Source organism: Triplophysa rosa, linkage group LG2, assembly GCF_024868665.1.
Source record: "Triplophysa rosa linkage group LG2, Trosa_1v2, whole genome shotgun sequence".
NCBI lineage: Eukaryota > Metazoa > Chordata > Actinopteri > Cypriniformes > Nemacheilidae > Triplophysa > Triplophysa rosa.
In genome coordinates, this window is record NC_079891.1 from 19846740 (window position 1) to 19873212 (window position 26473).

General features: G+C 38.1%; 4 protein-coding genes and 1 non-coding gene across 8 annotated transcripts in view; 2 read left to right on the top strand and 3 right to left on the bottom strand.

Moving 5' to 3' along the window:
* Positions 1-299: 299 nt before the first annotated feature.
* On the top strand, positions 300-5515 carry zgc:158432 (uncharacterized protein LOC555281 homolog). The gene is made up of 9 exons (XM_057349492.1): positions 300-309; positions 2099-2201; positions 2503-2667; positions 2838-2910; positions 3125-3201; positions 3334-3387; positions 4611-4664; positions 5073-5217; positions 5423-5515. Exons 1-9 carry the CDS (start codon positions 300-302, stop codon positions 5513-5515), a joined length of 774 nt encoding a protein of 257 aa, XP_057205475.1.
* A 934-nt stretch (positions 5516-6449) lies between these two features.
* Positions 6450-10401, bottom strand: igbp1 (immunoglobulin (CD79A) binding protein 1). Its single transcript, XM_057361411.1, has 6 exons — positions 10145-10401; positions 8647-8958; positions 8308-8503; positions 8152-8228; positions 7901-8010; positions 6450-7762 (listed from the first exon to the last, which is right to left on the bottom strand). Exons 1-6 carry the CDS (start codon positions 10357-10359, stop codon positions 7614-7616), a joined length of 1059 nt encoding a protein of 352 aa, XP_057217394.1. The 5' UTR covers positions 10360-10401; the 3' UTR covers positions 6450-7613.
* A 4416-nt stretch (positions 10402-14817) lies between these two features.
* wnt11f2 (wnt 11, family member 2) lies at positions 14818-18146 on the bottom strand. Its single transcript, XM_057323930.1, has 5 exons — positions 18039-18146; positions 17061-17296; positions 16614-16891; positions 16216-16508; positions 14818-15648 (listed from the first exon to the last, which is right to left on the bottom strand). The coding sequence occupies exons 1-5, from the start codon at positions 18116-18118 to the stop codon at positions 15474-15476; spliced, it is 1062 nt and encodes a 353-aa protein (XP_057179913.1). The 5' UTR covers positions 18119-18146; the 3' UTR covers positions 14818-15473.
* An 846-nt stretch (positions 18147-18992) lies between these two features.
* trnap-agg (transfer RNA proline (anticodon AGG)) lies at positions 18993-19064 on the top strand. The gene has a single exon. It is a non-coding gene; the product is annotated as a tRNA-Pro (tRNA).
* A 2099-nt stretch (positions 19065-21163) lies between these two features.
* The window catches only part of eda (ectodysplasin A), a 46807-nt gene continuing 41497 nt past the window's right edge, over positions 21164-26473 (bottom strand). The window contains exons 3-8 of one of the 4 annotated variants that reach the window (XM_057328418.1): positions 25049-25081; positions 24634-24819; positions 24409-24443; positions 23711-23762; positions 23276-23406; positions 21164-23134 (exon numbers count right to left, since the gene is read on the bottom strand). In XM_057328418.1, coding sequence (XP_057184401.1) covers positions 22874-23134; positions 23276-23406; positions 23711-23762; positions 24409-24443; positions 24634-24819; positions 25049-25081 — 698 coding nt within the window. In that variant the 3' untranslated portion in view covers positions 21164-22873. Of the gene's footprint in view, positions 23135-23275; positions 23407-23710; positions 23763-24408; positions 24444-24633; positions 24820-25048; positions 25085-26473 lie in introns of all 4 variants that reach the window. The other 3 variants (XM_057328427.1, XM_057328435.1, XM_057328410.1) reach the window with 3 other exon arrangements.

The window sequence follows — 26473 nt, forward strand, 5'->3', positions numbered from 1 at the left end:
TTGGGCTGTTGGAAGATGAGGGGTGCTGCTGCGTTCTGAACCAGCTGGAGCAGTTTGATAGCCTTTGCAGGAAGACCAGCAAGGAGAGCATTGCAGTAGTCCAACCTTGAGATTACCAGGGCCTGGACAAGGAGTTGTGCCGCAAGCTCAGTGAGATAGGGTCTAACCTTTCTAATGTTGAATAAGGCATATCGGCATGACAACGTTGTCTTTGCAATGTGATCATTGAAGGACAGCTGTTCATCAAATATGACTCCGAGGTTCCTGGCTGTTTTGGAAGGAGTGATTGTGTTATTGCCATGTTGGATGGTGAGATAGTTCTGCCTTGGCAGGGTTCAGCTGGAGGTGATGCTCTTTCATCCAAGCTGAGATGTCTTCTAGGTAGGCCATAATGCGAGCTGCTACAGTGGTATTGTCTGGGTGAAACGAGATGTAGATCTGGGTGTCGTCAGCATAACAGTGATACGAGAAGCCGTGTGCCCGTATGATGGGTCCCAACGATGTCGTGTAGATGGAAAAAAGCAGCGGTCCAAGCACCGGTCCCTGAGGGACCCCAGTGATCATGTGGTGAGCAGTGGACAGCGAGCCCCTCCATGACACACTGAAGGATCTGCCGGAGAGGTAGGATTTGAACCAGCGGAGAGGAGTGCCTGAGATTCCTAGTGATGACAGGGTTGCTAGCAGTATCTGGTGATTGACAGTGTCAAACGCTACAGATAGGTCTAGCAGAATCAGGACCGAGGATTTAATTTCCACCTTGGCTAGCCGCAGTGCTTCTGTGACCGATAGCAGTGCAGTCTCAGTTCCTTCAAAAGAAAAGTTCACCCAAAAATTAAAATTAATTACTCTCTAGTTGTTCCAAACCTGTATAAATATCTTTGTTTGGTTGAACACAGAGAAAGATATTTGCAAGAATGCTTGTAACCAAACAGTTCTTGGATCCCATTGACTACCAAAGTAGGAAAAATTACAATTGTAGTCAAAAGTGCCCCAGTTTGCTGTCCTTCTTCAAAAATCTTCTTTTGTGTTCAACAGAACCAAAAATTAATTAAAAGTATTTTTCCTACTATGGTAGTAAATGGTGGCCAGGAACTGTTTGGTTATAAGCATTCTTCCAAATATCTTTGTGTTCATAAGAACAAATACATTTTTACAGATTTGGAACAACTCAAAGGTGAGTAAATGATGACAGGATTTTTATTTTTGGTGAACTGTCCCTTTAAGTTTGGGCCACATGACATAATGTTGTTGCTGCTGGAATCATCTATAGATAAATTCATGTATTTTAGAGATCACTCAAGTAAAAATACAGATACAAAGCAGCAACAGTATCAAACATACACGCATAACATTTAACACTATCACAAACGCACTACCCATAAACAACGTACTGTATATATTCCATAGAGCTCCACTTCCTGAGTAGTTTAAGGGTAAAACAGCCTATTACTGTACTGTAAAGATTAACTGCAAATCGGTAGGTCAAAAGTCCCGAAGACAAACTAAACAATAAAGCATTTTCCTAACTGCATTATCATTACAACACATCCAGCTTTCTTAACATTAATTGACATTACATGGCATGACTACTTTTACTAATAATGTAAAAAAAAATGTAGTGACCAGTCACACCATGTAGAAATATACACCTTCCTTTACACAAATTGACATTTTTAATATCACTTGCTAACAACTGCTTTTGAACTTATCCTAGATGAAGGTGGAAATGCGCATGCTCTTTCTCAGCTTTCCACTTGGTTGGGTGTGTACACCATATCATAAAGACACTAGTCTAGTGCAAAGTGCTTCCAGTGAAATTCAGGTGTGTGTGTGTGCGTAAAGGTCAGTGTGTAGGAGCTACAATATGAAGTTCTTAATATATGTGTGTTTCTTCGTGTTTGTTACTCATAATGTGATGGGACAGACAATATACCGTAAGTTTATGTGTATTTTGTTTGTATGAATCTCTACAATTGCTTTGTGAGAAATCAAAATGTCAAAACATTATGTAATATCTGTTTTATGAAAAATCTTCGAATATCAAGTAATTGTATGTGTTGATCAATACGTTGAGCTCTTATTGTATGTGTGTTTTCAGCTCTCTGTTCTAATGTAAATGACTTTGGCCAATGTTTGAACTCTTGGTCCTGTGACACAGAAGTCAGTAGCTGTACCTGTTTTGAGGGACAACCATATTGTCGGTAAATAGAAACATTTAAATTAAATGTGATACAGTTTCTTTAGTCTTATCTACATAGTTCCACAGCTCTTTCAAAATGTAGTTGATCACCGAGATAAAATATCAAATACAAACCCACCATGTAGCATACGTATTCTGAGTTGAATGTCCGACATCCGCATAAACTTGTTAATATTGCACAATGTTGTTATGTCAACGGGAAAATCATGGTCAAAATCTGCTTAAGCACTGTGGGTTTGAGAATTGTTGCTCCACACTGACTCTTGTTTTTTTTTATAATTCTTCTTCTATTTTCTGTGTAGGTGCAATAACCTAAAAGGTGAGTTTTACATCGACGAAGACTGTTCTCAGAGATGGACAATAGTGACCTTTGCCCTGGTGGCGTCTCTGCCCGGTCTCACACTTGCTATACTTGTGGGGACGATTGTTTATGTGATAATGCTGCCATCAAGCAAGAGCCACAAAAGGTAAGAATAAGGAAAGAAAATTCGCAATAGTGTATTGTTGTTCAATGCTGTTTTTAATGTGGAGAGCACAGTTTGACTTTATGAGGGACATTAAAACAGCTTAAAATGATAATTACAAATATGCAGCCCATAAAAAAATCTTGTGTAATTATTTTTGTCTTTGCGCTCAGTAACGCAGTCAACACGGCTTCTCCCAAAGAACAGGATCTATTCCCCGGAATTACATTTGCCTCTGATCTGAATGTAAGTCAATGTATGAATGTCTGGATTTGTGGGTAAAAATAGTTGATTATTGAAATCAATATAACAATGCTTATAAGCACAAACACTGATCTGGACATAACTTATAATGTAATCAAACACAGCACAGCAGTATACTGTATAAATTCACGGTAAGAAATAATTAGCAGAAAACATAACTTACTTTAATGAGAACTTTTTTACCTGGCTTTCAAAGGGTCGAACTGCCCGTAACACAAGACCTTTGCCACAAAACCACATTCCCATGATAACCATTCCCAACAGTGCCAATAGGTGAGTTTATACTATGAAAATGCAAACATATACAGTGTTTTCTAGAAAAGCGTAAAGTGTCTATTTTTAGATTTTTTCAAGTTGATAAATCTATAAGATACTTGATTAATGTTGTTCTGATTGTCTCCACAGTATGTCCGGTGGGACACGTGATCAACCAATGCGAGGTCCTTCTCGGCCCTACAGGTAGTTGATAATAATCCCCAATAAACCGTGGTTTACAGTGATTTTATAACTAAACTAAGCTAAGGGGCGTTGTTAGGCACGATGTTAAGCAGAACCCCCTTAGCTGTAATAAAATCACTTTAAATCAAGGTTTATTGCTTTTATAAAATTGTTATTTCATATAGATAACAAGCAAATAAAATGAATGAAGGAATAAAATAAAATAAACACAGCAGATAAAATGTACTGATATTAATAATAAAATATTGCTCCAACAACGTAGTTGTATGATTTTGGAAAATATTTAACGGCTTACAACACGGCACAACCAATTAGAATCAAGGACCAGAATTAACCATTTTATGTTACATTATGACTCACTCAGATTAAATCAGATTATCAGTACACAATTATTGTAGCCAAATAAATTTGACAAAAACTATATTATCGCAATATCTATTAAAATAAAAACTCCTTAAAACTCAAATAAAATAAAAATTAAATAAATTCCTTAATTTTGTTTATTTTCTGTTTTCTCATTTTGGCCAATGAATCCCACTCAAAATACAAGTGTAGGGAGGTGGAAAGAGAGTTTGTAATGTTGGCTTTAATGTTGGCCAATGATGTCAATCGGATACTGGCACTGGATTGTATTGCATATTATCATGTGTTTAGTATCTACACAATATCAAGCGTGGTTATTAATATCATGGTTTATGTTATTGTAAATATGACTATATTGTGACATCCCTAAATTGCTACAATAAAGAAATATTTAATAGATCATAAAATTGGTTGCCAATTTGAATCAGCTTTGAGCTATTATAAAAACTTCATATAACAATTTGCTGTTTGAACATTAATCCCAGTTATTACCCAGTTGTACACAATACCAGGAGCTATTGTGAAAATTTGCCTGCATGATGTTTTTATGTGATTTTGGTTGATTTATATTGGCGATATTATCATGTATTTTATTACTCAAGTAGCCTATCTATATCACGCTAACTCATCTAATAGTATGCACCCATATCCAGATGGTGGAAATCCCCATGAGTCATACAGGTATGTCAGCTGTACACTGTGAAGAGGTGTGTGTACTGTGCCACATTGACAATTTTGGCAATTTATTTTATATGAAGAATGTTACAGTGACATTTAACTGCTCAAGAAAACTTCTTTGTGCAAAACTAAAAAAAATTAAGAATCCATTTAGCTCTTAAATGTTGTTTTGATATCCACAGTATGTCCAGTGGCACACGTGATCCTCCTGTGGAAGGTCCTGCTCGACTCTACAGGTAGTTAATAAAGCAATAAGCCCCGCGAAGCAGTGGGTTACAGTGCATTTTATAACAGCTAAGGGCGTTGTGGCACGACGCGAAGCGGAGTGCCTAAAACCCCGTAGCTGTTATAAAATGCACTGTAACCCACTGCTTCGCGGGGCTTATTGCTTTTATAAAACGGTTATTCCATATGCTTAGCAAGGTTTCATAAAATAAAGTAAATAAAATGATATTTAGGCTATGTGGTGCGGTCAGCCGTTATATATTGAGGTATTTATAACGGCTTAGAACTCCACTCAGCCAATCAGAATCAAGGACCAGAACTGACCGTTTTATAAGAATCAATAATTCATTGTTACACAAATTGTTAACAACTATGCAGTTTTTTCCTAGTTTCACGTGTTTTTTTATGTGTTTTTGTAGCAGTTCAGCAGGTTACGGTCAGACTATGAATAACCCGTATGCTAGAGATTCACCCAGCAGAAACCCCTATGACAACCGCAGTGCTTCTCTTGAACACCGTAATGATTACAGACAACATGCACCTTCACATCCTTATGAAGACGGGGTATGTACCAAACATCAATCTCAGAATGTATCCGTGAGTTTTTATCTTCTTGACTTGTTTATCTTTGGAGCACTCAGGATATTAAAGTACAGTAGTGTTCTGATAAGGTACTGTTGATGCTCAAAGGTCTTTGGAGAAGGTAATTTCTGCAAACAGTAACAACCATGTGCTCCAGTAACAGATTATCCTTCTGTCTCTTTGTCAGAACTCGTCCTATTCTCCTGCTCAATTCTACGCTTCTGATCGTGGAAACACTCGAGGTGGATTTCCACGACCTCATGTCAACCTACAATACTAGAACTGACTATAGCTGTATCATATTTTGTGCTTTTTTGATGAAATGAATTTAGGATTTTTTAAAATATTAAACTGAAAAGTTAAAATGAAAGAATTATTACATACATGTCTTTCAACGTGTCTGGAAACATGTTTATGTGCAATTTTCTCTTTAATTTTACTTGCAGCAGTTAGTTTTTATTTCATTTTGATTACCTTATTACACATCTTTGCACAGCTCTGGATCAGCTGTGCTGTCATCAAAGCAAAGTGAGACAAACCAAATTTTGATATGTTTTTCAATGCAACTTCTTATCCTGCCCTGGTTGGTATGCTGATTATTTCCATTAAATGTCTTAAATAAACAAAAATGATAACACTACCCTTACAAAAAGAGGTTTATTAAAGTGTGCTAGATTATTTTCAACTCTAAAACTAAGTATAATTTTTATCTACTTTTAACCTCTCAGAAATACAGCCGCACAAAAAATTTAGAGACCATTTCAGAGACCGTTTTTCTAATTTTAGAATTTACTATAAGTATGTGTTTAGGTAAAATTATAATTTTTGTGTCATCATTTTTGTTTCAACTACAAACAATATTTTTACCAAATTTCAAAAATTTCAAATTTTAAAATATTTTTTCTATTTGTAGAAAATGAAAACTTAAGAAACAGGTCAAAATAACAAAAACGATGCTCTGTATTAATTCAGACCTCAAATACGGCAAAGAATATGATAACCTGGATTTTTATCATGTCTTGTCATGCTGTCAGACTTCCACATTGCTGTTGGATGACTTTGTCACTCCTGAGGTTTGATTTTGTTGAAATCGGACTGGACTGGCCACAATACATCTATAAATGTTGATTTGAAAATATATTATATAAATAGTACAAGTATAAAAACAATCGTGTACTTTCATAAAAGTATTGACCTAGTCAGTATAAGGGCATTCATATAAACTTATTAGGTACAATGTTTATTTTCTGGAGGATCTTGTGACAGAAATGCAATAATATACATAACGATGTGTTCAGAGGTGTATAAAGACTTCACATAATGAAGCCTTGTTTTTATTACATACACTGCGGGACCCTTGCATGGAATTCACCCTTTTCTTCCACAGCAAGCCCCAAACGGACAAACTGCTCTACAGAGCGTGTTTTGTAAATACGTTATCTCCTTCAGCCAAGAAACGAAACCGTGATGACATCTTAGTTACTTTGAAAGGGAGGGGTGTAGAGAGTCACCAGATGCTGCAAAATTTCATACACTGGACCTTTAAGTATACTTTTAATAAAATGAACTATACTTATAAATGAAGTATACTTGTTTTTCATAAGGGTATTGGTCTCAGAATTTCGTATCATCCAGACACAGAGACAACAAAGCTGTTAAATGGTGACCTCTGGTTTACTGGAGATCTTAATACAGAGATTTTTCACCCAAAAAAAAGATTTAGAATTACCAGGTAATGCAATAAATAACTTTAAGAATAAAAAGCAGTCTAGACTATTTTTCCACACAGTTTCTTCAAGCATTTTGAAGCTTGTTAAGCAGTTTTAGGATCCAGCGTTGTTTCTAGGTGCTCTTCCTCATCTTTCCTGGAAGTGTCTCGGCTGAAACAGACACTGAGGCTTTGCAGTATCTGCCAATAGTTCAACAAAGTAACTTCAAATCAAACAGCACATAAGGTTCTGCTGAGTGGGCTGATTTTGACACTAACAGTACTGAGAGTATAAAGAAAACTTCTGTAGATAATCCAAAAGTACTGGGATCTATTTACAGAAGAAACGGTTGCGATTAAAACAACATCCACGTGAAGGCAAACTTTCAGAGAGATACAACAAGTGTCGAAAACATCTCTGAAGATTCTGCAGGAGATTCTGGTTTCATTACAGCTCACCAAGGTTTAAGAATTATAGCGAGGGACATTTAAAAGAACATCAAATACACAAAAACGGTTTAGAATCAAAACCTATCCGAATGACCACTCTCTGTTGTGTCCATATCATATATTGGCTTCATTTGGGGGAGATTTATTTGGGGGAGATTTATTTGGGGGAACTGAAGGGATGTGTGCGTGTGCGTGTGCATGTGTCTGTGTATTTGTCAGATCAGCCCATGTTCTTGCGGTTGCCATATCCTCTCCTGTGCGTGTCCTTCCAATCATCCCAGTCTCGTGCCTTCTGCAGGGCCTCTTCGTCATCATTCTCCTCCTTTCTCTCTCTCTCCGCTCTCTCATCCTCCTCTGCATCACCATCCACTGTGAATGATATCATTCTCGCACTGTCATACTGCTTTTTAATCAAAACATAATAAATAAGTGCTAACGTGTAGAACAACCATCAGCGATTTATTTTTAAAAAAGTTAAAATCTGATCAAATAAGTGTAGGTAGGTACCTGTGCTGCGTGGTTTGCCCTGATCAGGTAAACATCCCTTCCGCCGATGCTGGTCATACCAGTCATCCACTGTCATGGTGGCAAGGCTGGGATACCCAGCACCAAACACTCTGCGATACAGAAAACAACATCACACATACAAAATAACAGTGGTGCCATAACGTTTCGGATGTAAAGGTCACATTCCAGGTCTCCGCTAAGAAGTTGACTTTTTCAAGGTAACATATAAATCATATACAACATATACGTACTTAGCCTGCACAGCATCCTTAGTCAGGATAAAAGGCTTCATGGGTGGTCTTTTGGGTGGGAATGGCTGGGGTGCACTCTATAGAAATAAAAGATTATTACAAGCCTTGTCTCTTTAAAATATTCACACATGGTAAGGCCAAATGTCAATCGAGTACCTGCTTGAAATGCTCCATCTTTTTCAGTATCTCTATTTCCTGGTCAATGGATTCGATCTCCTCAAGCGCTAGAGTTACCCACCTGCGCACATGCAGCAGGTAAAAATCTCTCACCACCTCTTCATCGGCCGATCCGGATTCAACCAGTCCTTTGATCTCGCCAAGCTTGGCTTCTGTCTCCTTACGTTGGTTAAACCTGGAAACGAATCACTAAGAATAAATACAGTCACATATGATATGCGAGACATATTAACTAGTCAATAATACGATTTTATTGGCACTTGCATGTTAAGCAATACATTTACCCAATACTCAATAATGCACAGCAATCCAACCCACCTTTCGATTTTGGCCTGTCTTTGTGTTGCCATGGTGATAAGGTCTGGGTGTGACATTGGCATGGGTACATGATTCGTCTGCTCCTCAGTGGGAGTATCTGCTTTGCTCTCACTGGTTTTGGGCAGCTGAAAACTGCACACGTCGTAGTCCTTGCACCGCTGGAGGAAGTCCATGAAGTAGACGCGGGCTGTCTGCACATGCTCGAGTCGCTTGCTGATGTTCACCTGTTTCATTGTAAGAGCTCCCAGCACTGCCGGCAACAGCAGATACTTCAGATCAGTGGTGCTGATTTCCTCCAGAGCCTCATTACGACTACAGGGAAGCAATGACATAAATTAAGTTTTAACATTGACTGTTGTTTCATAATGATCGTGAAGGACAAGTAAAGAACAAGTAAAAAGAAAAAGTGTCTTGCTACTGTGTCTTAAGTTGTAATGGTCGCTGCATGACACAAATCTGATTAACCAGTTATTTTAACACGAGATATAGAAACATACACGTTTACAATCCAGAGGTGTTCAAGTATGTTGTACCAGGGGTGTGATATGCAACATTATGCTGGATAAGTTTTCACTTCCCGATTTTTTTTTTTTATCTTACATATAGAAGTTCTTCTTCTGGACCAGCGTTGTTTACATTTTACGAAGTGGTCTACAGACTTAAAGGGAAAGTTCACCCAAAAATTAAAATTCTGTCATCATTTATTCACCCTCAGATTGTTCCAAACCTGTATAAATTCTGTTGTTCTGCAAACACAAAGTAGGATATATATAAATATTCCCCATTTAGTAGGGAAAATAAATACTATGGGATTCAATGGGGGATGAGATCTGTTAGGAGATCTGTCATTTTTGGGTGAACTATCCCTTTAATACTTAACATTATTCCCCAAATAATCATCATTACATAATATGGCACTTATAAAGTCCAAAATCAAATGGCAGCTTTAATATTTTCACTTAAGGTGAAACATGCAATTTATAAATTCCACATTTTTTAAATATTTAGGGGTATATATCCTCAAACAATAACAAAGTCAGGCACATGCCAAATAAAAATACATTTATCAAAACGTTAGTTTAATAGTGTACTATTTTATTTTGTAACAGCCAAAGAGAAAGAGGCACCCACTGTCATTATAAAACCACCATGATGACTTAAGACATACAGATACGTCACGTTTTAAGTAAACTTTTATTCCCAATGTAACGTTATAACGTTAGACAAGTAAACACACACGGTGGGCGTGGAGCTACAGCAAAGTTCTTGAAAAGATCTCAAAAACTACTGTGTGACACATTTGTAAAAGTGCATTATTTCAGTAAACGTGGATGCTGAAGGGCGTTTGCAGGATGAACTGCAGATCCGAATGTAGTGACAGAGGAACTGACTCGAACACACTTTAACGTTATACACAAACACGATTCGTGTTTTATAATCAAATGTTTACACTTGTGGTGTAAACACGTGATGTCTTGGGTTTATTTGTTCTTCTAACCTGAAAATGTCCAGCTGATTGACCATCCTGGTCGCCTCCTCCAGCTGCATGATGCCCCGCTTCACTTTTACCTGCACCGCGTTTGAGCTGCTCGGCTCATTCGTAGTGTCCACTTCTTCATACAACTTCCAGCCCCGGTCCAGCAAATCTGACAGCTTCGGAGCATCTGAGCCACTGGGGTTTTGTATAGGGATAGTGTCTTCAGCAGCCGCCATTTCTCAAAGCGTTTGTTATGATCCGGGACGGCTTCCGTCTCTTGCTCTTCCTGTGATTTGTATCCGGTCGGATCTCGGTGTGCAGTTCCGATGGTGTGCGTCAGATGGCAGCAGAGATCAGTGCTCTGGCTCTTTTCATTTACAATTTCTTCACAATCAAATATTCTAGAGCTTGGCATCTCTCTGTTAACTTGTTTTTACCACAATAACCACAGTTTAACTATGACATTTAGTAAAACTGTGGTTATACAAAGGGTAATCCATCCGACAAAAAACATTGTTACTACTTTTTTGCTGTATTAAAAGCATGTTTCATTTTGGTACGGATTGTTGAGGCCCCCTGGTTGAGAAACACTGGCATCTTATGTCCTACTCACGGCGATGGGCAGAGCACCTGAAATGAGTACATCAGTGAAGCATTATACCATTACATGCACGTTTGGAAGACACGGGTCACTGCCACTTTACACTGAATCTGAATGAAAAAACAAGCATAATTTAAGAAAATGTTCAGGGATGTCTTTCCATAAGGTTTAAATCACACTCTTTTATACCTGCGATCATGTGAACAAACTTCAAATTTGCTTTGATGTGCCATCTGAAAATGTAACAGTGTGTTTCTTTTTTATTTATTTTTTTAAGATTTTCCAAGTTTCTCTAAAAATAGGCCTTTTAATTTTCCTACAGTCACACACTTATAGGTTGGTGTACACCGATTTTAATTGAGCACACATATTGACCTAGAGTATTGACCTAAGATTATGAAACTTGGAATCTGTCAAAAACATGTGTGAGGTCATGTTTCACCTAAAAACCAAAAGAATCAAAAGTATGAAAGGATATTTTGCACAAGAAAAATGAGGCCTGTTCTCAGAACCTTTTAGAATTTTTGCATTTATTTGTATGACAATTAAACACTTGACTTATCTCTTTCCCACTCTGCATTGTCTGTCATTCAATTTTTCGATCGATTATCTTTTTTTGTCTTTTGATTCATCCAGCAAATGTTTAACAGTACAACGGTCACTGAAAGCTATGCTTGAGAGTTTGCACAGACTGTTTGATGCCTGGTCTTTTTCTGTCAACGTCATTGTGTTGTATCTTCAAAATATCAATGCAAGAAAAGAATGGGGAATTTTTCTCTCACAGACACAGTTTTCATGTTAAATGGGTTTGCATTTAGTTTATAAACACAAGTCTGTGACACCATTAGCATTAAGCCATTTGTCTCAGTGTGGTCTTAGTTAGCCTACCGTATATGCATTGGTTTGTGCTGGATTGTTTGTGTATGAGAGAAACGTACCCCAATCGCATTATTGAGGATTTTATCTGCAGTAAAATAACTTTGAAAATAAACTTCATAAAGTAACACAGTGCAGGGCTGCTTTGTCTTAAAACACTGAGCTTTTGTTAGGACACAGATATCTTCCCACAGGTCCGCAGAAACTCCACTCAGATTCCCATGGTGTCGTATCAGTGAACCTCTGGCATGATGAGTCGTTGAGAAACAAAGTCACATTAGAGTTGTTACAGTGATAGACAAGATCTCTCTGTAGGCTCGGGCTGTTTGTTTATTCAGTCTGTTGATCCTGATCCAACCTTTTCTTAATCTAATGCTTAACCACTCAGATTGTCTTTCTGGGTTTCTGTTTTCAGATAAAGGCCATTGAGCAGGTGTGAGATCTTGCGTACTCTCTCTTTCATGTTAGCTCACGTATTTTTTGTTGAATACAATGAGGTTATTTTGTCTTTCTTGCCAGGAAAAGAAAATTCTCCTCATAGTGGAGGACTAAACCTGACCCAGTCTTAACCTTTAACCCTTCTTCACCCTCAAAACATGCAACATATATCAACTGTCAACCAAGTGAACATATATTGAAAGACCTTTCAAATAAACTCAAAAGAGGAATTAAACAAAAACACACATATTAACATTTCTACTCTGCTTTCCTACAATGTTGCACCACTTTTAAGGGTTTTGCAAGTTCTATAATTGCCACAGGCTGTTGATTCTTCACATATTTGGAGTCACTTTGAGATCTATTCTCAGTATGTGTGCGTGTGTGTGTCCGAGTATGTGCCTTTTGTGCCCTTTGCTTTGTCATTGCAGCACCAACAATATGGGGGGCAGAACTGACAGGTGCCACCCACCCTCAAATGCATAGTCCAAAAACTGCTGTTTAGCAGAACTGAATTGGAAACGTCTACAGGTCAGTAAGAGAAATCAATCAAGAGATGTGGACTAGGGTTTGCTATCTTTGTGGGAACAGAATGTCCCCTACAATGGTCCCAACAAGCTCAACAGAATCCAGAAAAGAGCTCAATAATGTTTTGATGCCAAATGATTTTTAAAAAAAGGGTAATTTAAAAATATAATAAGAATATTCTAAAATAATAAATGAACTGTGACATATAAACAAGATGTGTGTGAAAGATTTAAAAGAGTCTTTCAGCAGAGATTGATGGCATTGTCCTGCATCTGTTTCCACAAACAGTCACTCGGCAAACAGCTAAGCACTAATAAACTCTTCCTCAGACTGTGTGTGTAAATACTCATTGTGTGAGTGTGTGGTGTTATACTTTTAGTAAACAATACTCTGGAGTTGGTTAAATGGAAGGCTGCATTCCACAGAGATTCACACCAGTAGCACAGTCAACAGATAGAAAGAGAATATAATCTCATCCTTATTACACGGCTCGTTGGAATGCTTGATTCTGATTGGCCAGTTTGCAGGTTCGTTATTCCCAGATAACAACCTCTCAAAACTAATAACACATGCAACCCAGATGCAGCAAATCCTTTTGACAGGTTTTTTTTGACGAATTAAATAAAAATATGTATTTTAATAACATATATGACATTATATTTACAAATGATTAAACCAAATTGCCTGTTTGTGACATTTGAACGTCGTTTCTTACCTTAAAAACGAAGGCAAACGGCTTTTCCTCGCAGAAGGTCTGCATTCGGTAAAAATGAACTAACAAAATATTTCAAATTCACATTCATGTCCAGTTTTTTTTCTCATGTGGCAAGTAGCCGTGTAATAAGCGGGATAATGTACAAGCAGCCAGCTGTTATAAATAAGTCCCTTCAGTGTGATTAAAGACCTGGGGCCTCATGTATCAACGCCGCGTATGCACAAAAATTTTGCATACGGCAGTTTTCACGCTCACGGTCGGATGTACTAACAGTGAAATTAACGTGAGAATGTGCGTTCCTCCACGCCAACTTCATTCAGTGGCGCCCCCAGGATTTTTTTTATGGGGTGGCACAAAGGGGCCAGTACAAATGTTAGGGTGGCACATTTAAAAAAATGTATTATGCCTGAATCTGATGGTTAAGAGTTTTGACATTGCCATTAATACTACTGGGAACATGTAAAGTTTTTACTAGTATTATGATTAATAAATATTACTACTATTATTCTAATATAAAAATAAATATATTTAAAAATCTCATTCTGGTTGGGGGGACCAATGGGTGGCCAGCGACTTTTTGGAGGGAGGCCGGGACCCCCTTGGGTGCGCGACTGACTTCATGTCTGGCGTGAGTTTTTTTGTGCGTATGCACATTTACAGCTTTGTCCGTACACAATGTTTTAGTATGGAATCAACGCAAGTCTTCGTACATGAGGCCCCTGATCACTCTGCCAGGGCTTATTTCTGCGATAACAACCGGCTGCCTGTACATTATCCCTTACTTAAAGAAATAAAAACTTTTATATTGTTATATTATATTGATCCAAATAAAACAATACTGACTGGTCTATTGCTGTCATCCCAGATAACCCTAGTAGGCTAGTGTTTCCAGGAAAAAAACGCTTGATTTCAGGATGGTTAATAAGCTGATCTTATCCCACGCCTATTGAATATCGAAAACCGTCTCACACACCTTCTACAGAGTTGGATCCTTGTGATTAAAATCTCCAATGGATGAATATTATAATAGAAAATTGCCTACTGATATTTCAGAAACATCCCTCAATATTCCTATCAATATATTAGCCACCTGCAAGTATATTTGATAAAAAATAAAGACTTTAAGACCTTAAGCAAAGCTAACCCCCCAGAGACTCTGTGCTGTAAGTGCCCAGAAGTCTGTGTGTCTTTGTCTTTATGTAACAATGCTGAGATAAAAATCAGGCGAATCAAAGGACAAAAGGAACTGCAGAACAGGTTACCCCTCTGTCTCTTTCTCCTGTAGCTACCGTTGAATGGTTACTATCTGCGTTTTTAATCTCTCTATAGCACTAATATCCTGAAAATGTCTTTGATGTAAAAGAATGTTGATGAAAGATCAGAGAAAACATGCTCACATTTACACACACAGAACCGCTATAAAACGGTGATTTGGACGTTTAACAGATTGAGTGATCAACCGCTTTTGACTGCAGGCAAAGTCTGACAGATATTGATATTAAACACTTGATGAGTTGGAAGAACAATAGCAGTCTCTCTCATTAAATATATATTTTTAATAAAATAAATACAAATGTCTTTTTACAGCAAATGTACAGGTATTTTTGTAACATAATTGTGAATATAGAACAGAAAAGCAACGGATCAAAAATAGAGGATATATTTATTTTTTCTAAAAAACAAAGTGTCATGAACCCTTCGAGTGCAGTAGTAAACCAAACTTCTTGATTTAGATTTCGTATCCAGACAGAAATTATACGGCATTCTGACCAAAGCATTTAACAGTTCAGAAATGTATCGAGTATTATTGCGGTAAAGTCGCTGACTTTACCAGCAAGTCACTAACAGTTCAACCCTTCCCCCGGTTTCTTTCTCTGTGCCAGAGCCGATGAGTTTTTGTAGTGAGCGGCCACTACTTCTCGTTCTCATTCTGGTTTTCTGCAGGGTGCCTTCGGGGCCTCACCGCAGGGTTCTTTGTTTTATAGCCATTCATTAACTCTTTCAGATGTATCATACAATGGAAAACTCTTCACCATTCCTTATTCCTTCACTTCAGCTCCTCTTTCTTCACTAATGCAGCATCCATACAGCACTTAGAGAGGATTATCCACTCACTCATGGCTCTTAAAAGATCATACAAAATTCGAGAGACCAGTCCACAGTGTCTCTCTCGTGATCGTGGACACGGTGCGTCACTTGCAAACGTGTCTCTCGACTGTGCGATGGCAGGTCTTGCAGGAGACGTAGCAGCACCAGTGATATTTACACTGACAACGTTCCACCACCACCTCTGTGTAGGCATTGTATCCCCGCCCACAACACATGAGCCCACAGCTATCACTGCCGATCCCGGTCTTATTACACTGCCTGCAGAAAGAAACAATAGAAGGGATCTGATTAATTAATCATAAGATATTCACAACTAACAATGCAGTATTATCTCTGAGAAAAGAAACTGATCAGCAGAATTTGTGAGGCATCTGTGAATGCCTGTCTGAAAATCAGTATTTGTGTCTGTCTGTGTGATAATGTTTAACCGATTCTATTCATTTGCCTCTTATTTATTTTCTTTGTGTGTTTTAGTGTGTTTGTCCCATCTGTCAGATTAGAGATAATCCCTCATAGGGGCGGTTTCCCGGACAGGGTTTGAGACTAGTCTCAGACTAATTTAAATGTAAGCGGTGTCTTGATCGATAAAAACTTGCACTGGCATATCTTAAAATATTTCAGTGCAATTGTTTTGTCTCAAGATGCACCAGTAATGTTTCTTTGTAGAGTATGTCTTTGAAAACAATTTAAAAATCCTAATTTAACTAAAGCCTAGTCCTTGTTTAAAATAATCCCTGTCCGGGAAACTGCCCCATAGAGTGTGAGTTTTGCTTTCTCATACAATCAAAGCGTGGGAATAGTCCTGCTTGGTGATGTATATCTCACCTGTCTATGGTTCCAAATGATCCCTGCTTGGCGTTTAGGGAGCAGTAATCAGATGAGCTGACCAGGTAGACAAGTTCATTCTCTCCGACCGGCCTCACTTCCATCTCCCGTGGAACCAGCTGGCGGCGGGTGCCTATCTGACGTGGAATGACCTTGATGGCCGACAGATATTTTGATTTGAGGTCAGCGGAGATGGAGTTGATGTCCTGAAGGCCCTTCCAGCAGGTCTTCACAGAGCAAGACCCAGAAACACCGTGGCATTTGCACTTCATCTCTAAAGAATCCATAAGTGCCTACAGAAAAATATGCACAAACTGACTGTTAAAATCACAAAATTTGACATAGACAGAACTGAAAGACAGAAATAGTGGGGTGTATAAAGATTGGTTACAAGTTACCTGTCTTCCCACTGCATTGTTGTGAAGTTGCATGAGTCTAAAGGCCTGTGGTCCAGAGCGGCGGTTTCTCATGGGCGCGTCTGAGAAAGCAGAGCCCATCTGCAGACCGTAGCGAACGTTATCGCCACAGCCACCCCAACGGAAGTCCGGGGCCGCCTGCTCTGAAGGTGCCTGTGCGCAGGAACAACTGGGAAGTTCTCCGGATGCACATGAGCGTGCAATGGAATGACTGACCACTGCTGCGGCCAGAGAGAATACATACGCGGCCTCACGGGTCCCTGTGTAGACACAACACTATTAAAACGACAGCTCAGCATAACTTGCAGTTTCTGTTATGACTATTTTTTATATTTAATTGTCTGCATCTGCTCCACTTTAAGAACTCCCCGCATTCAATTAACAACTGCCAGGTATAAGGAAAATGCACGTCCAAAATATGTGAATTACCTTTTGCAAGATCCGGAGTGAAATGAGGCGCGTTCAAGATGGAAGAGCAGTTCCAACGCATGTCACTGAAGGTGCTCTTACACGCGCTCTTGGTGAGTTTCGCCGCGTGCACGATGCTGTGCATGAGCTCGAGGTTCCGTTTGCAGAGCTGCATCTGATCTGGCACGAGCCCGTCCAGGAGTTTACAGTGATGCGTCTGATTCCACCCGACAGAGCTCCCGTTCACCGTTAAACCGCTGCAACAACCAGCCATTCACATGTACATTTTATATAATCTATGTAGGTCAAATATACGCTTTACTTTTTTGTTTTATGCCAAAGTGACGCTAACAGGTAACTGAAAAAAAACCTGAGGCGAAAATAGGTAGGCCTAATGACATGTTCGTGTTTAAATCAATGTGGTTGTCTAACTGAAATGTAACGTTAAGTCTTTCTCTTCAGTTTCCGATATCAAACTTAATCCCTTCACCCATTCCCTTATGAAAAGGAACCATGATGTTTTGGTTTAACGTAGTAGTTAAACCATAGTAACCACAAATGAACCAGTCTCGCCATAACAGCCAGTTTAACAACCCTTACGAAAATTGACCATGGTTTTACAACAGTTTAAACCAAAAAACCATGGTTACTGTAGTAAAACAATGGTTATCACAAAATAACCTTGGTTTTGAAAACCGTGTTTTTTGTAAAAACCATAGTAAACGATGGTTACTGTTGTAAAACCATGGTTTTGCCCTAAGTAATCAATGCACCAAAAAACTATGGTTACTACACTTGTACCACAAAAAAAACCCATGGTTAATTTTCGTAAGGGCATGGTATATAGTAAAACTATGTTAATACAATTGGCAAAAACAAATTTACTATCATAACTAAAGAATACTACATTTTACAAAAACAAAACCATGTTTATGGGTTAACTGGTCCCTTGCTCCTATAATATGACACGCAACTGTTAAAAAATAAAGATATACTTACAGCCATGAAATTCCTGTGCACGAATATATCACATTCAAAGACGTTACGGTAAACAGAAGAAAATTCCTGTATTCTGTCATCGCTCTTGTGTTGTTTGAAATCCTGATGAAGTCCTAATTTACAAAGTGTCTGAGACACGCTGAACACTGAAGTGTGATTGATTCTGAAGTGAAGCTCTCTCTCTTTCATAGCGCAACCATAGGGCTCGACCCGCCCCTCACGTGTGGGCGGTGACATGAAGCGCGCTGAGAGGTCACCCACAGGGAAACACTTTTCGGCCACTTTGCAAGTTTTACATAGGTAACACAGTCATTTCAGCATACAAATAAACATACTATATGATCAGGTCAGTTAGCCTAATCCAAATTGCATAAACTAAATGATGAAAGGCGAATTTTAGTTCATCAAAGTTTACTAAGAAAATCAAGCAGCCACGAGCCTTTATCAGTCAAGAGTGCAACATTGTTTTTATAATAACTTTCGCGACAGAGTTTGTTGTTCCTCGTGAATGGTCTGTAAAGGCAAGTGGTAAAAATCTTTAGCCACTAGTGTAAGTTATCTAAATTATACGTTTTTCTTTTAAGCTTTTCTGTGTGTGCGCCTTCCCAAAGGAAACAACTGGGCTTTAGCCTTTTGAAGATTTCTGTCCAAACGGGATCAACAACCCGTTATTTACATTAAAATCGGATTGATTTTCCCCACAGATACACCGGATTTCTCGTTTCTCAAGCCTTACAAGAGCAAACATCTTAAAACAGCAGTAGGTCATCGGCAAACGCAGCCGAGAACATATGTCAATTAGTCACTATTCTAGTCTAATAAAAGGGTTTTTACGTTTCCCAGTTCTACAACATACATGTTAAATCTGATTTATAAGCCATAACGTAAAGTTAGCCTGTGATTCCGACGAATACACGACATACAATTTCAAACAAAGCCGTAGTATACCATTGTGGCTCGTTGGTCTAGGGGTATGATTCTCGCTTAGGGTGCGAGAGGTCCCGGGTTCAAATCCCGGACGAGCCCTACTTTTCAGTTCCATTTTTAAATCAAAATTCGATTTTTAACGTCAAGTAGTAATTCCAACAATAATTGATACAATTCTCAGACGTCAACTGTGCTGTTCTGCAACAATAAATCTATTTTTAATCGTAATCATCGGTTGCTTATTCAATTTCGATGAATTGCCCAGTGACGTAATGTTACCTGACGCACATTAAATGCCAACAATGCCACTGAGACAGTCATGCAGGTGCTAATCGCTCTAGTCTGATCATCATATAGGTGTGAAAGTTCACAGGTTCCAGAGCAGTCGTACTCACTCTTAAGACAATCAGAAATAACATAACCCTCACCTTTTGGCCTATACGTGCGGGCAAATCTGTCAATCCACGGAAAGGCGAGAAAAGCCTCTCTTTGATTCAACTCGTCTTTGAATACAGTCTGCTGAAAGTGTCGGGACAAACCAGCTTCATGAATTGTTTGGTTATTGATCTACCAATGGGCCATCCGTGGTCGAAACTGCAAACTGGAATTTTAATTGATGTGCATGAATTAGTCAGGATTAAGATCAAACAAACCAGTTTCTTTTCTTTAACGGATCTAGAATAATAAAATGCCCACGGGGCTCCTAATCCGATCAACAAATCCTGCCGTAATCGGAGGTGTAATCAACAGGCATGCGAGCATTGTGTCCTGTAAATAAGCGACGTCACTATATCAATAAATAATCAAGCCAAAAAGGAAAATAAAAAGTGGTGCGATGGTGGTTTGACATAATTCTTCGCATTTTTCATTTTTGTAAAAGGACTACAAACAAGTAAAGATCGCTTTTTGTCATTGTTACGTGCATTTACAAGATTGCGCTATAAAAAATGACGTGTATTTCAGTTTGACATATTGCAACGTCTACTCTATGATGTAAGAGAGTCTGCAAGCGGTAGACTATAAGCTTTCGATTTAATTTGACCTTTATTTGACCTTCAGACATGCATTGAAATCACAATACAAGAAAAACACAACACTATCACAGCTGTACTGCACAAAAGTCTTTAATAATAAAATAGATTTTTCTATTCTATATTAAAATAATATCTAATTCTATATTAAAATAATAATTGATTACAACCAGAATTAAGTTAATTTCATAGCCATTACATTAAGTTAAAATGTTACATGATTTAAGGAAGGTATTCTCCCCCAAGTTCTTGTAGCTCAACAGTATCATTTACATTTACTTTTACATTTATTCATTTGGCAGACGCTTTTATCCAAAGCGACTTACAAGTAGGAGAGCATATAAACATTTTGTCAACATGCTAAACAGTACCGTTAGTTTACAAGGCCATGCTACTAGGAGGATTAAAGCTGGAGTAAGCAAAGGAGAGAATGAACAACTAATATATTATTAGTATACACAGCATATATTTTAGACACAAGACAGACAGTTAGTGGTTAGTCAAATAAATGCGGTTAGTCAAATAAATTGCAATAACAATGCAGAGGCCATAGGTTTGATTGGGAACACATACTGATAAAATGCTTACCTTGTAATGCAAAATGCATGCATGTTATATTTAAAACAACAACAGAATGGACTGACACTGACATTAGTTCAATGTCCCGAGGTGTGAATTTCACAATGACGCAAGTCTCACCTTGAAACCATTCGAGTTCACCTGTTTGAAGCTGTCAGGGGCTGGACTGGGTCTTTATTTCTTGCTCTTTGAGTTAATTGTCCTGAGATTTTAGACAAAAGCCAAGCAACAAGAGTGTATCCTGTCTTTTGCATGTGTGTATGTAGATAGACTGTAAGACAAAAGAATGTGGAAACAGAGGTGATGAAACTTCATGTTTTTGAAAGAATGGCATTCGGAAGCGTTATTAGCCAGTACGTCACCCTGTAGACTGCTTACACACTGAATACACACACAGTCTGAAAGGACTTTCTGTTGTATAGACAATATGGGACAGAAACTATACTGACGTATATTGCAGTGTTTAGTGTAACTCATTTGTTTACATTATTAACATTTTAAATAAAACTGAAGGACAACATAACTTCTGCTTGGGCTAAACTGGACTAGATCACAAACATCTCTCTTGACTGCTATGAATAAATTAAACAAGATTTTTACTGACACTAGGTGGCACCACACACCAATTATGAAAAAACAGATTTTTTTCAAAAACAGTTTAATGTGACAACAATTGTACAAAAAGATCTTATGTACATATATACAGCCCCTGTATAGTTACAAATATACATTATCTTCAGTTAAACATGAATACACACAGTATACAAATCAATGACCTACAAAGGCTCATATCTAAAACAAACACACCAAAAACTAAAACAAGTTGTCGATCTGATCTGATGTTTAAGACTAGAAAAGAGATCCAAACAACAAATCGATCAGAACACAATCATATTCAGACTCTCTCCTGTTCTGATCCTGCCTGTTGTTACATTTCCATGTTGGGACGAGGGGACATGCAGTGAGAACCTGGGGGCAGATTACCAGCACTCTTCACAAACTTCCAGATAATTCCCATCTTTTTATTCAAAGACCACACAAAGCAGTTTGTTCTCACTGTGAAGATCTGGGATCTGTTTCCCATTAACTACACTTATATAATTCTGTCTGTCTCTAGAACCCATTCAGTCCCACAATCCTGAGCTGTCAGGCAGGTGCTGAAAAGTCTTGAGGAAGCCTGCAGGATTGATTGACTTGTTTGCTAGTATGTGTATGTGTATGCAAGAGGGAAAGAAAAATACTATGTTCAGAATGAAATACGAGCTTACTGTGTATACCATATACCTTCCACTATTTAAATGGCGCACATTACAACACGTAAATAAAGAGATGTTATTAATTCTAGGTTGACATTATTTCCAGGTTATTTGTCCAATTGACAATTTTGCATTGTGGAACACAGTATTTCACTTAGTATGCTCTACTGTATCTTGCTTATTTAAGCAAATATGTTAGGTTTGAACGATACTCTATGCATAAAAATAACTGCATACGCATAAAAATAACTGCATACGGTGCCCAATATACATACTGCAACAATAGTAAGAGTAGTATGATAGTATGCTATTCTGAACAATACCAACTTCTCAGTGCTACATTTAATATACAGGAGCAATAGTGACCCCTGCAGGGCATATATGGTATTTTGCATTCGGGGTGATGGCGCTTGGTTAATGGGACATGAAAGCATGATGAAGTATGCCAGTGCCTGAACTACTGCCATCACATACACTAAACACACTCAGTTATGACAAAAGAATCAGTTACTGAGCAAAAAACAAAACAAAATGAATCACTTTATATTGACAAAGGATATCCTGACTGTGTGTGTGTATGTAAACAATCTGAAATAAATGAAAATATATATATTTTATAGCAGGTTGGTAAAACAGAAAAACTCAGCTCCAGACACCAACATATTTATTGAAGGTGCAGTTTGTGTCCTCGGCATTGATGTTACGCACACATCCAAACGTCTGATTTGTAGATCCATGTCTGTTTGATTATTACCAGTTCGATTCCTTGCCTGGGTTGAATGATGAGTCTATAATGTTTGAGGATTGGTGATGGGCTTCAGTGCTATGAGAGAGTTTGATCTTTTCGTCAGTGGTCAATGCTGTTCAGTGTTGATGAAGCCATTGAGAAGGTAGAAATTAAGATGAGCCCATTAGTTCATAAACTGTATGGCTCTAGACTGGCCATGTCCATGGGCCTGGGCTAATGGCTCAGATGAGTTCATTGCTCATTCAGATCTCATGAGATCTGTGTTTGACATGGTCGATCTGCGAGGTGATTGGCTCAGGTATGTCCTGTAGCTGGGGCGTCCCCTAGGCGGATGCTGCCGAGGAAGGTGGTGTGGTTGCTCATGGAGATGGAGGTGTCTTCGTACACCATGCGGATGGAGATCCTCTGCCGGGCTCGCAATAAACAAACACCAGCAGTGTAACAGGTGTTGAACTTGCGCTGGCCGGTCTCAATGCTTCTTGTGCAGCGCAGGAATGGAGTCTTATCTACCATCACCTCATAACTTGCTATGTCTGTAAAATTCAGGTAATATACCTGGGGCACAGAGCGAGAGAGACACAAAAATGCAAGTGAAATAATAGTAGTTATTGTCTGATCTTGTTAATATTGTAAAATGGTATTGATATTTTTATGTTTGTGTATGTGGAGTAGAGTTAGTCCAGGGACTGTACTCACTTCTACCTGACTATATATAAAGTATGTTCCGTCAAGTAGGACCTCCAACTCTCCAGAGCGGGAGTGCATTTTAAACACTCTCTGATGAATTGAAATCATTCTCCAATTCTTCAACACACCTTCTGACAAATCTCACAAACAGACATCAGTAAATACTCAATCATCTGTTATGGCACCAGTGACACACAAATGGACACATGCACATCTGACTATTTTGCTATTAAACAAAATAAGCTAATGATTCCAGAGTAATGATATTTTCTATCAATTAACCCGCAAACAATCCAGCTGTTTGAGTTTCATTATAATAACTGTAATAATTTTAGCAAATGTTTTTATTATGGAATAAGAATGTAATATATGCACACACACAATATCAATATGCATTCTTAAACATGTGGCGGTCTATGCGAGAGAACATTATTTAACTCTTACCTTCTTTCACTTGAATAGTGGTCTCTTGACCCTGAAGATGCACCACAGCTGGCTAAAAAAATAAAACTATGTTCAAGCCACATATTCAAAATTGATTTACATACTGTAAATATACACGCAAACAGATTTACACAAACATCTGTACTTGACACTAGTGATAGATCGATATATCGCAGTGGCTGATATATTAGGTTGATATTTGGATTTTTTTATTATTGGCATCGGCTGATACATTTTTACAAATGGCCAATTTGTCTTAATGTCAAACCAGTATTTGGCACATAGTAAAATGACCGCAGTAAAATGGGTCATGTGATGTGGATGAGATGCAAATATAGTATGGTAAGTAGTACAAATAATAATACATTTAAATTTCGATATATTTTATTTATTCATATTTAGCCATATTAAGCTGATTAAATGTTAAGCTACATGTTACGTACTAATCTCGTAATACATAATAAGTGTTCATTTAGTTTCACCAGTTTTCTGTATGTCTCTCATTTATGCATAACACAAATGCAATGCATTTACATTTGTGTTATATCGGCCTCTTATTGAGCAACCAGCCACATTGATTTATTAATATCGGTATCAGTATCGGCCATTAAAAAACTCCATATTGGTCAACACCACATGACACAAGCTGCTTGATTCTTTTGAACAGAAATATTCAGTGGGATGAAGAAGAGCGATACCTGTGTTTCTTTGTGTTTGCCTCTATCTGCACCACCTGTTGATACACAGCAAAACAGAATATCAGAATGCAATTTCTGATAAGTTTACTTACATGCGTGTCACCCAAACTATACTTGAATGAACTTTAATTGTAGGAAAAGCCACCAAGATGATAAAGCATGACTGTGAAATCAGTAACTCTTCAGTGTTGTTTTTTGTGTCAGGTGGCATGTGTCTTTGTTAACCTGAATGTCCCTGTGGTCCAGGTGGACCTTGTGGTCCGGGTGGCCCGGCGGGTCCAGGAGGGCCCGGGGGACCAGAGGGGCCCATTGCATTAGTGCCTGGGATCCCCGGTATCCCTGGTATTCCAGGGGGGCCTTGTGGACCAGGTGGACCTGGAGGTCCTGGAGCGCCAGGGGGCCCTTTCTTGCCTAAACAGATAGAAGGAGAAATATCATTTTTATATTACAATACAAAATTATATTTACTCTTACATGCATATTATTTGCCATGTTTGAGAGTATATATGCCTTGTAAACGTATGCAAACCAATCAGCTTCAGAATATTTGGAAACTGAAAAACTTCATTGCAAACTGTCACTTAATATTTATTAGCATGCATAAAGAAACAGAATAGTGTGACTGAAAATATGAAATTACCCTTTTTCCGATCTCCTTTCTTTTTTCCGTTAGCTTCTGAAAGAAAGTGCAACAGGAAACAAGAAAAGGTAATTAGAAATGTATCATTGAACATTCTCAACAGCTAGTCTGTCACAATGCAGGAAAATGTTTTTGAATTGGAGTTCCAGAAAAGAAGATAATTGTTGTAAAGAGACAGTCTGTCAACTTCTTTTGTTCAGAATAATAAACCCAATTCTATGTGGAACGAATATTGCACCTGGCTGGCGTCAATACACGTGTGTTTATGCAGTATGTATACACATGTCCTATCATATTTTATAAGTTTTCTGTTTATCAACAAGCTGACTGTAACACAACTGGTTGATTCAAGTCAAAACATGTCCACTAAAAGCTTATTTGTTTATGTGCATGTGTAACAAATTGAGCAAATCTGTAATAAACATGCTGGACAAAATCAACTGTTTTGTGGATTAAAAACCAGCCTAAACACACACTGAGAAACAAATTCACAATCATTTTCAGGAGACAGATCTATGTTCCTAAGGCCTGAGGTCATTCTGTGCTTGCGTTGGCCAATATTCTGAGGCTTTTTTCACAATAAAATAACTTCAAGTCATTTGTAAATGACTTGCTGCTTTTGTGTTGTCTGGTGGGCTTCGCACGCGATATTTCTCTCTCAAAGCGCAGAATATCGAAAGTAAAAAAAAACAACTTGCTGTTTTTAATCATTTCCTATAATCCTCCATTTTTCTCATCACATGAAAAACAACAAAGCAAAAAGAGGGAGCGAGAGAACGAGAGGTTTATGTTGGGTGGAAATCACACAAGCTGATTTACATAACAACATGTGTAAACATAAAATCAAACAAGCATAACAAAAAACATACACAACTGCAAGCAGAAAACATGACCTCCACCTGTCTTCAGTCCGAGTATGCAGTCCATGTCATCTATATACAAAAATCAAAGACAAATTCCCTAAAAAAACACGTTGTGTTGTTTACATACCACCTGCAATCCAGTTTAACAGGGTTAAGCAGTGCGTTTTGCTGGTATAGGGCCATGTCACACATTTCATTGAGATAACAGCATGTTATCTCTGAGATAACTGTGTAATGTTTGTTTATTAAAGATGATTTTGATGATTGTTAAAGAAAGCGCCAGATTCACAAACATCTTTGCATTTTGCCTGCTGCAGTTTACACAGCACTATTGTTGCCCACTGAGGGCAGGTTGTAAATTAAAGTTTATTTGATGTTTGTACGTCATGCTCTTGTGATTTCTTGGCAGCAGAAACGGATCGATTGTGTGTGTGTGTTTACAGTATGTCTGTGGTGTGGGTCATGTATTTTGTTTTGTCAGGTGCCTGACAGGTATTCATGCTTAAAAAGCGACTGTTTACCAATTACAACAAGATAACAAAAAATCTCTTTAAAAATCTGT